Source organism: Lemur catta, chromosome 16 (genome assembly GCF_020740605.2).
Source record: "Lemur catta isolate mLemCat1 chromosome 16, mLemCat1.pri, whole genome shotgun sequence".
Classification (NCBI taxonomy): Eukaryota; Metazoa; Chordata; class Mammalia; order Primates; family Lemuridae; genus Lemur; species Lemur catta.
The window spans coordinates 49009518-49025787 of NC_059143.1; the positions used below are offsets into that span (position 1 = coordinate 49009518).

At 31.8% G+C, this 16270-nt stretch overlaps 1 protein-coding gene across 4 annotated transcripts in view; it reads right to left on the bottom strand.

Annotated features, from left to right (window-relative positions):
* TMX3 (thioredoxin related transmembrane protein 3) overlaps positions 1–16270 on the bottom strand; it is a 45468-nt gene that overhangs the window by 26302 nt on the left and 2896 nt on the right. For all 4 annotated transcript variants that reach the window (XM_045527356.1, XM_045527355.1, XM_045527354.1 and 1 more), the window contains exons 3-9: positions 15559–15598; positions 15014–15137; positions 7716–7761; positions 6290–6370; positions 4176–4275; positions 3432–3509; positions 581–647 (exon numbers count right to left, since the gene is read on the bottom strand). In XM_045527356.1, coding sequence (XP_045383312.1) covers positions 581–647; positions 3432–3509; positions 4176–4275; positions 6290–6370; positions 7716–7761; positions 15014–15137; positions 15559–15598 — 536 coding nt within the window. The remainder of the gene's footprint in view (positions 1–580; positions 648–3431; positions 3510–4175; positions 4276–6289; positions 6371–7715; positions 7762–15013; positions 15138–15558; positions 15599–16270) is intronic.

A 16270-nucleotide genomic window follows, 5' to 3' on the forward strand; every position in this document is an offset into this window, starting at 1 on the left:
AAAAAAAGAGTTGAAGCAAATGTGGTAAGATCTTGGTATTTGTTTAATCTAGGTGATGGATATTAGAGGGTTTTATTTACCATTCTCTTTACCATGACGTTTTTTGACAGCATAAAATATTTCAAAAATAGACCAAGTATTTGTATCAATAAAGAAATGGTGAATCCCAGGTAAGTGGTTACTTCTGACAAGAAGGGAGAAATGCAGCTAGGGAGGAATACACAGGTACTTCAAAACTATTAAGCATGCTTTATTTATCTTTTTGTGTGTCTAAAATGTTAGATACTTTTAAAAACATTAATTCTGAACATTTTAAAGTAATGCATAAACACTGCATAGAGTTTACTTTTCAAAAGGCAAATAATTTGACAAAATAATTTACTGTAGATAAAACTCAGAATGAAAGAACACTAGATAGAAAAACTGCATTTGAAGGGTAAAAAAACCAACCATCAATCATTCAATTAATGAGGAATTGTAAGAAGTAGCAACATTTACAAAATCTTTACACCTAAGTCCTACAATAGATACAACATTTTAATTTTAAAGTTTTCATAGGAGTTAAAACTTTGGAACTTACCATCATAAACAAAGTACGTTTCATCTTTGAAAACAAGTACAGCAGGCATCTCTTTTAGTTTCACATACTGCAAAAACATCGTAAGTTTAAACGACTTTTATCATTAAAAAATTGTAATTGGTAGCTATGAGTTCAAAAGTATTCAAAGACATCAAAACACATACACATACACACACACACACACTCACACACACCCTAGTAACAAAAAAAAAATGTTACAGTTAAAAAGACAACAGTCAGTCCCAAACTCATCTAAGGACTGGATGATCTGAATCTCTTTATACATCCGCTGGCCCAATGCTTTGTTTGCTATGGTAAAAAACATGTATTATTCTTAGACCTGATAACAAGACCTAAAGATACCATGAAAAGAATGGGAAGTACTAGGAGGAACAGAACAGCAGGACTAAGGTATCAATCGGCCTATTTAGGTTTGAGTCCTTCCCCATCACTCTCCAGCTGTGTAATAATGAGCCAAACACTTTACCTAGGAGAGTCTCCTTCCTCATCTGTGAAATAAGGACACTGAGATCGCCTACCTCAGAGGGTAGTTACGAGAGTTATATTAGATAACATAAATGAAAGTATTGCTTAAGCTGTCAACTGCTTTATAAACAACTTTGATAGTAATAAGGGATTCATTCAGAAAGTACCTGCTGCTTATACCTGTGTTGTACTTATTTTGTAAAAATAAAGTTAGAGTTGAAAATCAGTATCAGACCAGAAGACAAATAATTTGGGTAAGCGACAAAGAATTATTACATGAAAATGGTAATACTGAAAAAAATGAGAAATATATTAAGTAAATGAGTAGATGAATAAGGAAAAAATAATGATAAAATAAAAATAAAGACAGCTGTCCTGGAAAGATTAAAAAGGTAGGGAGGCACATCTAAGGACACAGAAGACAATAAAGAATGGTCTGGTTACATTACTACTGAAAAATGATACAGCACCATGAAAATAACTATTTTAAAGGCAGTGGTAGAGCTCTTAGGTAAGGCTCTATAATCAAGCATGCTTCTATTCACCTGCTCTTGGCAACTCATCCACAAAGATGCTTGAGAAGTATTTTTCAACATTCAACATCTCTCTTTCAAGTATATCCCTCAGTGGTCCTTATTAGAACACAAACGAGATAGTTTGAAACTTGGCAGCCATCTAGTTCCACATATTCTGATCTCTCCTCTTCTCCCTTGTGTTTCTTTAAACTATCTTATATTATACAGTTATTTGTTCACATGCCAATTTTCTCCATTTATCTCCAAGTATTCTGAAGTCAGAAACTGTCTAAATTCATCCTTGTATCCCCTTATTACACCTACAGGAGTTTCCATAAATGCTAGTTGTAAAGCTAATGAAGCTGTGAAGGACAAAACATTAATATTCAAAATATGAGAAGACCATAAGATTATAGGCTTTGTTCTTATTTGAGAATTTTCTATAGGAGTAAAACTCCCCATATTATTCTAAAATAATTATATCCCCTAGCAGACTTTTGCACCTGCATACAAAGAACTAAAAAAAAAAAAAAAGAGAGAAATGACAAATATTGCTATTTTCAGAAGTAAAGAATGCTTAAAGAAACTAGCTGAGAAGGCTAATAAAAATAATATATAATCTACTATCTTATGTAGCAGATGCTGTTTGTGCTCACTTACTTCATTAAAAAAATTGCATTCCATGCCTAAGAAGTTTATATAGATTTCATTTAATTCTAGACCCTTACATCCAGTTGCTTATTTAATGCTTGTATTTGGATGCCTAATATGACACAAAACTGAATCAAATTAAAATGAACAATTCAAAGCTCTTAATCACTTCCCCATTTCCCAACCTGCTCCTCTTCCAATAATTCCCAAGTTCGTAAATATTATAACACCAACATCTTCTCAGCTGTTCAAATCAAAAACCTAGTAGTCATCCTTAGGTCATCCCTTTTCCTCACACAAGTATGCTATGACAATTCTATCTCCTGAACACCACAATCCTTTCAACTCTGACCAATGTTTTTTACTAACCCTCAAGCCCAAATTTCCTAGATTACTGCAAAAGTTCCACAGAGATCCCTGTATCTACTCTCATATGTACCCAAGTCATCCTGCACTTAGGACAGACTAATATCCTTAACATGAACATCAGACCATACTCTTTACCAACTTTAACTTCATCATATACATTGACTGCCATGACTTATATGACTATACTGGCCTCTGACCACTTCCTATTTCACTGTACTACAGTCACATTGGCCTGCTGTTCTGTTCCTACATCATCCGTCATTTGGGCATTTGTACTATCTGTTCCCTGATTCTGGTATACTTGGTCTACAGATCTTTGCACAGCTCCTTCATGTAAGTTCCAGTTCAAATATTTTCTTCTCAGACAGGTATTTCTTGATCAATCAATCAGAGCATCCATCCCACCTCTATATGCTCCAACTATCACACTGCCCCTTTTTTTCATAGCACTTATATTCTGTTTATAGATTTGTTTACTGAGGACCGCATGATACCTCAGTCTGAGGATCTAACAAATGACCTCATCTGCAACACACACACACACACACACACACATGCATAAATTAATCCACCAATGTAAACCAACTTAAGGTAACACTTGTCACCACTGGTATTATTTTAAAGAGAAAAAAAAGCACTAATGTAATAATCATAATCCCTAAATGCTATCAATCTAGTATTTGCTTATTAGTAACAAGCAATCTAATACCAGTAATAGGTTAACACATTTACTCTTTCCATATAAATCACAGTAAATAAATTTGATAGTAAAATCAAATAATAATCTAAAAAATGAAAACTTGTCATTAAAATCTAATTTTAAATAGTACCTCAGGAACTACTTCTTCTGAGGCAGAAAAAAAGTATGTATACACAATCAGTTCTGAAGCAGCATCTATGTATTTCTCCTGTGAAGACACAAACAGAAAAAAGGCCATTTTAAAATATCAATTAAAGATCAAAATTCATTCCTCATTAAACAATTAGTCACCTTATGTGGCAAATATATCATCACAATTTACTACCTTATGGTGAAAAGATGAAATATAATAAGCAAATGAACTCTTTCTAAGGCAAAAGATCATTATAACTAAGTGCTTGTATCCTCCTCCAAATATAACTCAAGCTCAATCCATATTTATTAATTTAATCATAAATTAGGTGAACAATGTTAAATAATGATGACAGTGATGACTATAAGTTGTATATATATACACACACTCTAAGCTGAAGACAATATAGTCTTTTGCCTTTAAAAAGTTTACACTCATACCAGTTTGGAGTCTCAGTGACTCAAAATTTTGAAAAAGCAATACAAAATTTAAATAACTGGGTTAATAAAAGGAGAAGAATTAAGGCAGGCAACATCTACCCACACTGTTTACTCACTTCTGCTTCATAAAGGCAAACACTATAGAGAGTATACAAGAAAGTGTTTTTATTATTAAAAAAACTTAGATTGAACTAAAATATTTCCAATAAGAGTGGAGTAAGTTTTGAGTTTCTGGTGAAGTCTTGGCTAGACAGAAAATTAATATACATTTGTTTTTGTGGATAAAAAAATAATTTCATACTTTCAAAGGTGATTCTCCACCTATATAAACGAAAAATACATGATGTCTCTTCTGCACATGTTCAAACATTTGTTGACTTGGAAGTGGCCGAATTAGAGCCCTGTTTAAAAACAAACACAAAATAAACTTGCATTATGAACTAAAGATAGCACATAATTTACTCCTATTTATACTATACCTGATCATGTCTCAAGTTATAAAGTTTTAACAACATATTAGCTGCATTTTAAGTGTATCTCAAAATCCACATGTCTAATAAAACTGCAGCCCATGACTACCACTGTACTCACATATTAAAAATTAATATAGTATCTGTAATTTAATCGATCAGTTTCAAAATAAATTTCAAATACATCCCTTCAGAGAGCACCATCATTGCCCATATTTTGACAGGCAAAAAAGGGACAATCATTCATTTAGAGTCCTTGGCTAAAAAAAACAACTCACAAGAGAATTAAGATCACAAAAACACACTGTGAAATACTAACCCAAGAGAATATAGTACTATAGTAAGCCATTTATATCTTACTCTGTCAATTTAAATACTATATAGTTTTTAAGTACCCTATGAAGGTAAAAACCCCAAAAGTTTCAAAAGTACATTGTTTTCAAAAAATTAAAATGGAAAATGATAGTCGTAATACATAAGAACCGCATAAAGAGAAAAACAAAACTCTACAAGAAGTTTTATTATAGAAGCATTTTCAAAGCCAAATAGACTGATATATGAATTACATCAAAGGTTATTATAAAACATATCACTTATAAAATATCATTAAAAACTAAAAGAAGAAACAGTCTTCTTTAAAATACAGCATATGCTATGGAATTTTCACTCTACCAAATTTGTAAAAAGAACGGAACATATTTAGCAAAGGCCAACATTTTCATAATGCACAATTCTTAAGATGTATTGCATCACTCACTCTACACTAGCCCCTATTTTAATATTTAGTAATTAATGTGTAAGTGATGCAACTCCAGAACTGACTATTGAAATTCCAATTGCAATAGAGTCACCTCTAATTACATCAGGAGAATCTCTTCTGAAGCTTAAAACAAAACTCATTAAAAATTAGCACAACAGAAAGACTAATAGAAATCCTAAGGGAATAAAGTACCTTCCAGTAGCACTCCCCTTCATATAATATAAACTTATCTCAAAATTTACTTATTCACAAAATAAACATGCAATGAATGAGAAAATCTACTGAAAATTATAGCAGTATTAGAAACTTTAATATATTATGATCATTCCTAATTCTTTATATTTTCTCAAATAATTTGAGACAGTATCATGCCACCCAATAAATCCATCCTACTTAAATTTAGCTTAAAGTTATATAAAGCTATCAGTATATCCTGTTAAACTCATAAGTGCCTATACTTTAAAGCCAATAGATTAATGTACCTTGATGAATGTTCTCTTCAAGAAGTTAAACACAGTAACATCAAATTATAAGCACTAATTTTCTTTATACCTCAGCAAGATATAGATTTAAAAAAACTTCACCACATTCAAACCAACAGGAAACACTTATAGAAGAATTTGATTTTTTCATCAGTAAAACCTCAAAGATCTGTAAGTCAAATAGATTTTTAGGCTTTAATTATGTCACATTCTATGGATAAAATGCAATAATATTTCACAGCTGGCATAAAGCAGCACATGATAAATAAGTATTTCAGCTTCTAGTATCACAGGCTACATAGGAACGTCTTGAGTCTATTCAGAACAATAATATTCTATGGCTTCTCTTAAAATTCAGAACCAGCCAGTCCAAAAGCAAAATTGTCATAAAATAAAAATTAAGACTCACAAAGTTGCTATAAGTAATCAAAATTTTGAAACTATATTAAAAATTCATGGGGGAAAATTATTTTATACATAGAATGAATTTAAATGTGAAGTATATATTATAATACAAATCATGGTTTCTTTCTTTAAACATTTCTTTGGCTATGCAATGTAAACCTTACCTTTTCTCATAAATAAATCAATTTTTATTTAGGTAAGTTCCTAAAATATGTATGTTCAATATAGTTTATTAAAATATATTTAATTTTCAAATATTAATATCATATAGCAAAGACCTTTCCTAACAAGAACTTACCCAGATACTCTGTGAGCAAACTCAATAATATCATCTTTGGTTCGTGGTCCTCTATAATTATATGCCAAGTCCCCTTTTAATCTTAAAAAGAAAAAAAGATACAAACGAGATATTTTTAACTGTTTTAATATTTAATATCACTCTATTAAATAAAAGTACTCTCTCTATATATATAGTAAATGTAGAGGAGTTTTAGAAGTAGCATACTCATAAAATATAATCAGCGTTTGTTTTCAGAGGACCAGCAATTCAAAAATGTAAAGAAAATGTCTGTATTCTATTAAAATTATATAAAAATATTTTACTCTGTATTTGATAGTTGCATTGTGTCTACATTTTCTGAAAAGTGAATATTCTACACATTCATGGTCAAGAGCTAGCAAAATTAAAGCACTATAATTCTCACTATTTTCCCTGTCAAAAGGTAAATAAAATGACAAGGAATTAAGGGTATTTTGGTAGAGGCAAAATAAATTTTAAGCAATATATTATCATAGATACTTCATAGATATTCCAACATTATGGAGTAAAACAATGATAAAATAACTCCACCAGAAAATTAGAGAATTCTCTAAAAGCCAATCAATGAATTAATTTGCGTGTCTAATTAACTGAAATTTTAAAAAAAGAAGAATTGGGAAGGATAGCAGAATACCTATAATTAAACAGGAAGAAAAGATAACTTACTTAACACAAAAAGTAAAAGAGGCACAGCAAACATTTTTAAAATGTGAAGGAAGAAGAAAGGTCAACACAAAACCCAAGGTATAAATTTGAATTACTCAAAATTTGAAATTTAAGATTTTAAAAATTGAAAAAAATACTGTATTGTAAAAATAACTTCCAAAACAATTCCTCAGCTCCCCACACTATCAAAATAAGGTTAATGAAAATCATAAAATTCAATAAGGTCATGATTATAAAACAAATCCTTTACAATTATTATGCCATTTCTTCCTATGTGTACACTCTATTAGACTTGATCAGCACTAACAGATTAGAATCAACATTCATCAACTTTGATTCTTCTTTTAACTCCTATGAAATAAGTCTATTTTAATTACATAAAAGTTAAATCTGTTAAGAGACTGGATTTTCAATGATAAAGCAGAATATACACATGTACTCCTCAAGGGTAAAAGACCTTTCATAATTTATGACTGTATACCTTGTCTTGCATAGTGCATGTCACACAGTAAGCACTCAAAACACGTTTACTGAATTAGCCATAAACAACACAATTACTTAAACATGAAGAAAACCATAAAAATGTAGTTCGCCTTCTTTGATCACATACTTCACCTAAACAGAATGGCTGAACCCAAATCTTCAATTCTCCAAGGAAGTTACTGGAAATTAATGTAATAAAATGTAAGTAGAGTGAACTAATAAAAATACACATATAAACATACAACACTCAACTTACAGCTTAATTGTTGGATAACCTCGAACTCCAAACTCTGAAGCAATGCCTTGATAAGAAAAAGAATAAATAATTCTAAATTTTTTTTAAATGAGAAACTAGGTAACAAATGAGCCTTTTACTTAAAAAATATAGATATATTTATACAAACCCACAAAGATATGTTTTTAAGTCTTAAAAAAAAATATAAACTCACACACAAAAAAGAAAAAACATGACATTCTCATATAAAACATTACTTAGCAATCCAACCTATGGTCTGCACAAAATTCTATGACAAAATAAGAAATAAATGCCAAAAGAACAGTTAAAAATGTATCTATAAAGTACTTATTTTAAAAGATATGATTAAAAAATAAAGTACTTCTCATTTAACTGCATTTCCAGGACAAATATTTCTTCTAGGCCTCATTTATTCCTCTTAAAAAAAAAAAAAACCCAACTCGTCCCTCAGTGTTTTCTGAGACTTCAAGGAATTGCAGTGTATTCCAATTCTAAAAACATAAATTGTATTTGCAAAATTTCTTAATTACTACAGTTAATATACAATCAAAAAGCAATTTTATCTACTTGTTTTAGGAGTTTCTGCTTTTGTGATAACCTAGAATAATTCTAATTATCTCAAAGATTATTCTGAAATCCTCACATTAGCTGAAATGAAAAATAGTTGCTACAATGGCATCTTTTGAGGGGAAAGAAGAAATCAAAGGTCAACAGGGAACTACACTTTTAAAGAGTATGGAAATCACACAGCAAATTAATAATATACTTCTTTACAGACTCAAGGCAACTAGAACAGGAAAGAAGAAATAAAACATGCTCAGTTAATAGACTTTTCACAATATATTTACAAAACTACAATAGTATATTGCAAAAGTACACTGCATTACATGATCTCTTCCTTTGTAATTTTCTTTATTTCCAGGATATTTTCTTATCACAGTTGGGTACAAGGAAACTCCTATATCTGGATCCTTTTTAAGAATCACTTTAGTAATCTTCATTAATTTTTGGTTTCTTATCACTTCTCGCCAATTCACAATGAAAAAGTGAATTTGTGGCAAAATAATATCCAAAATCTCTCAGCCTTCCTTTGTCAACTCTAGTGCTTCCACCTTACACATATGGAGAGTGGTAACTGAAAGAGCCTACACACTGACCAATAACCAATACTTATTTTCATAAGAGGTGGCACAGACAGAAAAGATAACAAGAACTCAAGTTCCAAAGATACAGGTCCTTTCTTTGAACAGTTTTGCCTTCTTCCAAGCAAAAACACAAAAAATGATGGAAACATTATGTTAGTAAAGCCTGCTCTTAATGCCCCCTTCCCAAATTAAGGAGGTAGGTAAATACAAGCTTTTAATACCTTCAACTAAAACTCACTGAAAACTGCCAAAACATAAAGACTAATATAATTGATCAAGGGAGGAAATTATAGCCCAATAGCAATCCCTTCACATAATTTAAATTATCTTACAGTTTACTTACACACAAATCAAATAAAGAAAATGAAGTATGCAATTAGAAAATATAGTGGTGGTATTTCATAGCCTGATATTGTGGATCTGTTAATAGGTTTCAGAGAGAAAAACCTCAGTTCCATACTCAGCCCTATAACTTAATTTCCTTGACCTCAGTTTTCATATTTAGAAGATGGAGATAGCACCCAACCTATAGCTTCTTGGATCCTTGACCATTAACCTTCGTTTCTGATAGAATTTTAACTGACAATGACTCCTAAAATTTCGGCCTTAGCTTTTCCTAAAGGGGAATGGCAGTGCAATATTAAAAACAACAACAACAACAACAACATACAATGACTTGAGTTAGGATTCCAACTTCATTTATCATCTATGCAATTCTGGATAAGTTTCTTAACTTCTCTAATCCTATTCCTTTTCTGAATACTACTCATCTTATAGGGTTATGGGTAGGGATTTTAAAATGAGAAAATGTATGGAAAAGAATCTAAACAGAATCTGGCACATAGGAGATTTTTAAATGCTAAATCCATTTCCTTCTACTCTTTATTTTGATTGCACTGTTAAATAATTATCTGCTGACACATCAATGTGCAGATAATATTAATAAAAACCAGTCTGTAGAATATTTTATAACTGACTTTAATATTCTCCAACTTTGTGAGGAGGCAAAAATGGTACTCAATTTTGTGAGGAGGCAAAAATGGTACTCATTAAGATAAAGAAACTAAAACTTACGAAGACTTGATAACTTGTTTGAGAGCAGCATTGATCACATAACAGAGCTAAGACTGAAACTCAGTCTGACTTTAAAGTTTTTATTCTTTATTTTTTCATATTAGAGAAGAATGATTTATATAGAAACCTGAGATCAACTGCTTTACAAACTGAAGAATCTATTTGCAACATGAGTAACTTCCTTGAAGTTTTGCAATTTTAAATGTCTATAAAATGAGATTAAACATGAAGTAAACCCTCTACTTCGTTTTCTTCTTGAAATGGTAACAACTTGATGGTAGAGATGGGTATGGATGTGAAACATGGTGATCTTGGACTCCAGACCTAATTCCATTTCTAACTTTGGTGTGTGAAATTATTCAAGATCATTTCACCTACAGTTTACCTTGTTACTTATCTATAAAATGGCGGTGGAGAAAGGGGTGAGGAGTTAATCTCTGAACTCCTTTTCAGCTCAAAAATACTGTTTCTTAGTATTTACTGAGTGTCATTATGTGTCTAACATGAAAAGGTCAGGGATGCTCCTAAATAGCCTGCAATGCACAGGAACACCCCCGCATACTCCCGCAAAAGAAGACCAGATTACCTGGCCCTGGCCCAATAGTGCAAGGTTGATAAACTCTGAAAAATAGTCACTAACTTCCCCCAACCAAAAAAAAACAAAACAAAAAAACAATTATCCAGCCCAAAATTTCAACAATACAAGATTGAAAAATCCTGAAATACAGTCATTTACCATAGTTTATAACCTAGAGAGGTAAAATTAATTTGTAACTATAATCTGTGAACAAGAAGATAAAGAATGCTATTGGCTAAATGTCACTGAAAATTTATATATCAAATTGGTAAAATATGATCTTTACCATAAAATGATGTCACATTTAGGTTGGAGAGTAAACAGAATTTCAATGGTTCCATAATAATAATCAGCATATACCATTACGGGCAGCATTATGTCATATTTTAACTTCTGAATGAGAAACATTTTTAGCACTTATATCTAAAGGTGTAGGTATAAAAAGGCTAAAACACATATCTAAATTTACAATGGACATTATACAACCCTTTTCATGTTATCTGATTATGATATTATTAGTTAAAATCACGCATCAAAATTTTGGGTACAATTCGAAACACAAAATAGGATAAATGATAGTAGTTCAGATTTCTCCAGTTGAAAAACTCTATACACAGATGTTTGTTGGACTGAGTCTGAGTACATGTGCTTCCAATTACTGCAATTACATGATTGAGAAATAAGCTACCATCAAAGACTCTTAAAGACTTTATACACTTTATCACTTTGAACAATCCTACCCCATTCTGAACCAAAATCCTATAACTACCTATCCATCAAAAAAAAATTCTACTTTGTAGTTCTCCAACCTAAGTGTGCAGCCAGATCATCTGAAGTGTAGTTAAAAATACAAACTCTCATGCCCCAATCTCAAAGATTTTCATTTGGTAGGACTGGTGCAGGCCTTCAGAATCTGAATTATCAATGAGCATCCAGGTAATCCTAATGCAGACAGTCCATAGACTACATGCTGAGAAACACTGATATCTTGACTGCTTAAAAAGCAACTTATGAGGATGAAAGTGACATCTATACAACAGCCAATCCTTCAGTATTCTATACGTAGGAATAGAATATTGACAGATGGCTTGAAAGAAAAATTCAATTTCTTTACCTGTTTGATTCCAAGTTCTACTAAAATGTCTGTATTTGAACTGCCTTAAAGAATTTAAGGAAACTTTGAGAATTATAAGCCAAAAATCTATTTGTAATTTCTAACCAGTTGTTTTTGAATACTTATCAAATTTTTCTCCACAGCACATAAAATATCTCCCTGGTGCTATATTTCAGTGGATAATCCATCACTGACAATAAACTTTAAAAAATACTAATTTGCTTATGTTTATCGGTTATTGTATGTCTCTCCCTACAAGAATATAAGTTCCATAAGAGCAGAAATTTTTACATGTTTTGCTCAGTGATGTATCCATCCTAACATATGATAAGCACATTAAGTATCTGCTAAATGAATGAATGCTCACTCTACTCTTCCATTTTTACAAAGGGATGATTTTTTTCAATAAACCATGTTGGGATAATTCAAGTAGCCACAAGGATTTACAAGCAAGCATCGCCATGCAGGTTGGGATATAAATTGTGAGACGGCAGTGGAGGAGGTTTAGTATTCCATATCCAAAGAGTAAATTATATAGAGAACATAAAAGCATCTATGACAATGCCTAGAAGGTGGTCCTCAGTATATACCAGTTCACCTTTTCCTTTTCCCAAGGCTAGATGGTTTGCTTGAGATACATGTGTGTTTCCTACACTGCAACCTCTACAGAAGTTTTTTCCTTATTAATTCAACATAATACAATGCTAAGTGAACAAAAAATAAAATTTATAAACAATCATGGCATCAGAGGCAAAAATTAAACCACTGAATAGTTTATGAAAAATTAAATTTAAAAAGCCCCATCATAAAGTACCTAAGAAGTTGCAAACCGGGTATGAAGCCTAAAGACTTACAAGAATATAACCTTTTAGTCATAGCATTTAAAACATTTTCTTCTTTAAGCTATGCAGGAAAAAAATCTTGGTTACTTTTTCCATAATTATAGTGCCACTTAATAAGTAGTAGTACATATGAGCACTTAATAAACATTGAATAACAAACTAATGAACTAGATCTATAACAAAAAAACTTGACTTAACGCAAATTGTTAGTTATCATTAAAGCATCAGATGACCAGTTTATCATTAAAATTTTTACTGCTTTATATACATTACTTTTCTCATTGACTATTTTTCTTTATATCCCCAAACTCCTTTACACATGACTCTATTACTTCACTGAATGATTCAAGTGATCACAAGAACCTGCCATTTTTAAGACTTTATTGTACTTATTGGTATATTTATCTTTCTTCCTCTATTAGGCTGTAAGCATTTCTAGGACAGACAGGATTTGTTTGGGTCTTTCTTTAATCTCTAGAGACTACCATAGGCCTTGACAAACAGGAGTTAGAAAATAAATATTGACTGAGTGAATAAATAAGTAAATGCATCTATGAATGAATGTGTGTATGCAGGTCTAATCAACATATATATCTAGACACAAGAATTTACTTTCATGAGCAATAGCTGAAAACAGTAACTTCCTAAACACTGTTAAAAGCTTATTTCAAGAAATACCAACTCAAGCATATTAGCCTTTCTCTAACAATTTCCTGCCATTTATCTCTTCTTCTCTCAAAATTTCAACAATTCATTTGTGTGACTCAATAATTCCAGCTCTAACATCTTACCTACACTCTAGATTCCCTATTCACAAACATCAGTAAAGCAAAAGACCACAAATTCAAAACAGCTGATAATTTGAAAACACACACAAAATTAAGCTGATTCTTTTCCACATAACCAGTGGTTATACCGTTCAGCATCTATGCTAAGAATCCTATACCACTGTTTTTATTGTTCTTTTTTTTTTCTTTTACAGTGCAAAGCCAATCTATTATATCTGTGATTTTACCCTTGAAAATGTTTCTAATAATTACTGTTTCCACTTCATTCTACTGCTACCACCCCACCCTGGGATCCCAGCATCCTACACTGGACTCATAAACAGTCAACTTAGATGACCTTCCTATCTCTTTTTCATCCTACAAGTTGTTGCCAAATATATTTTTATAAATTCATTTGCCTTCTCAAAAATGTGTATTACCTCCCTATTGACGATTGATAAAATCCAAAACACTTTGACCTGGGAGGCTCTCGACAATCTGGCATTACCCTGTAGCACCATATATGTGCAGCCATTGTGCTGGGGGGTTGAAATATAAAATACTAATACAATCTTCACAACCTTGAGGATTATCACTTTCTCTTACAGACACAGAAACTAAAATTAAGAGAGGTTACGTACTTCCCTAAAGCCACAAAATTAGGGCATAACAAAGTTGAGATTAAAACATAGCTCTGTCTTGCTCCAAAGTACAATCCACAGTATAATGCTGATTTCCTGAATAGAAATATTTGTTACATACTTCTACTTTGTTCGTTAATTAAAGGAAAAGAGAACCTGCATTTATTGAATACAAAGGATTTTACATGTGCTGCACCATTCAACCCTCAAAACAACCAATAAAAGAAGCATTACAATTAAATATGTACCAATATGAAAACCAAAGCTTAGAGGTGTTCAGAAATTTCCTAGTGTTATATACAGCAAAAGCAGAGCCAGGATTTGAATCCAGGTCTCCTTTCTGAAAGGCATGTTCTTTCCAAATTCTATGACATCTCATACTTCTATGAACTTAATTTCTTCTTTTACCAAATCCTTTAAGATAGGTGTCGGTAAACTTTTTCTGTAAAGGATCAGATAATCACTATTTTAGGGTTTCTGGGGCATATGGCCTCTGTCACAACCACTTCATTCTGCCATTGGGGCATGAAAGCAGCCACAGACAACAGTAAACAAGTGAGTGTGGCTATGATACCATATAACTCTATTTACAAAAATAAGCATTTGGACAGATTTAACCTATGGGCCATAATTTGCCCACCTCAGCTTCATTCTATTCTCTGGTACACACTCATTAAACTCATTTTTAACTCTTATGATTTTGCTTAATATTTTTTCCAATGTGAACACTTTCCTGATCCTCACTTGTATTTATCCTATGTCAACTCATCCTTCAAGTTCCTATTTATTCCTGTCATCTCAGGGTACTCAGACAACAAACTTTCTTCTTAACGCACTCAACAATGTCAATAGTTTAACACTCTACTTTCTGTAGCTGCCTCATGTAAACTGATTATCTCAAGTGGGCTCAAAGTACGAAAAAACATCTATGTCAGGCACAAGATTAATATATACTGCATATTTACTATTCAATGGCTAATTCATTTAACTCATAAAGTATACAGTCTTAAATTATTAAGATAATTTTGATTTTACATGAGTAAAAAAAATTTCTTCCTCCCACATTGAATACTGCTGCGTATAATTAAATCATTTTTGCTATGAGAACAGTAAAACAATAAACTAAGGAAAGGCTTACTAGAATAGGAAGTAGCATCCATTTTTCCAACTTTAACTGGAGAACCAATGCTTTTCATCTCAAGACCAACTTCATTCCAAATTGGCTCCAGTTTTTTACAATGGCCACACCACGGTGCATAAAACTTGTTAAAAAAAAAAAAAAGATAACCATTAAAAGTGTGTGCTACTGTGAATATCCATCTTAAGATTTAAAGAATCTCTTTGACTAAATGATCTGCTAATAATCTCTTTTAGACAAAAAGTTTAAGTTTAATTTTTAAAGTAGTTACATAACAAAAGATAAAACACACATAAAGCTAGATAGGTTAACTCCTACGATATACCCCAAAACTGACATGATTCCAAGTTTATTTTAAATGACTATTGATACCTACTTAAAACAGAGATTCATTTTAATATAAAAACCCAACTATAATATCTCAGAAAACAGATTGAGCATATACATATGCACTAACTGTACACTGCCATCTTTAAATGGAGAACAGAAAATAGTACTTAAAATGGTAAGGGTGGGTAATTAGCATAAAAGACTTATGTACTCACATCTACAAGCCAAATGTCATCTTTTCGATTGTCTTTAAACCTAAAGAAACAAAAAGAAAAATAAATCTTTGTATGTTGTATCCACTTTATAATTCGATAGTATAGGTAAGGATAATAAACTGATAAATATGGGAGCATGGAACAAATACTTTCTATAAATTTGTATATAAAATTTTTATTCAGTGATCTCTAAAGCATACTCCATCCACTAAACATCTTAAGAATAAAAGCTAATTATTTGGTCAAAGATAACATAACTGCAGTAAGGAAATCAACAAAACAAATTTAAGTAGGACGCAGTAGAAACTCAAATATATGCCCCTCACACTTCCATTTTACACCTGTGCAGAAAAGAACATAGCAGACCTGAGGCTACTATGCTTAGACCCATTTGCGAGACTGTCCTTGGTTGGCATCTGTGACCTTGAATTATAGAAGGGTTTCCACCATTTCCTGGTAATGATGGCTCCACATTCATTAAATGTTTGTGAAAAGTACCCAACTGGGGACTTGCTGCATTGAGATCCTAGATCGTTTGCCTGAAATGTATAGTCCAGGCTGGGGTAATCTTGTATCCCACCATCAGCCAGTTAGGTTTGTCCTTTAACTCCATTAAAATACTCAACCAACCCTGTGAATTAGGGATGATAATGGAAAATCTACTATATGTCCCATGATTAAGCCCATTGAAGTGTAGCTTGGGCCAAAAATC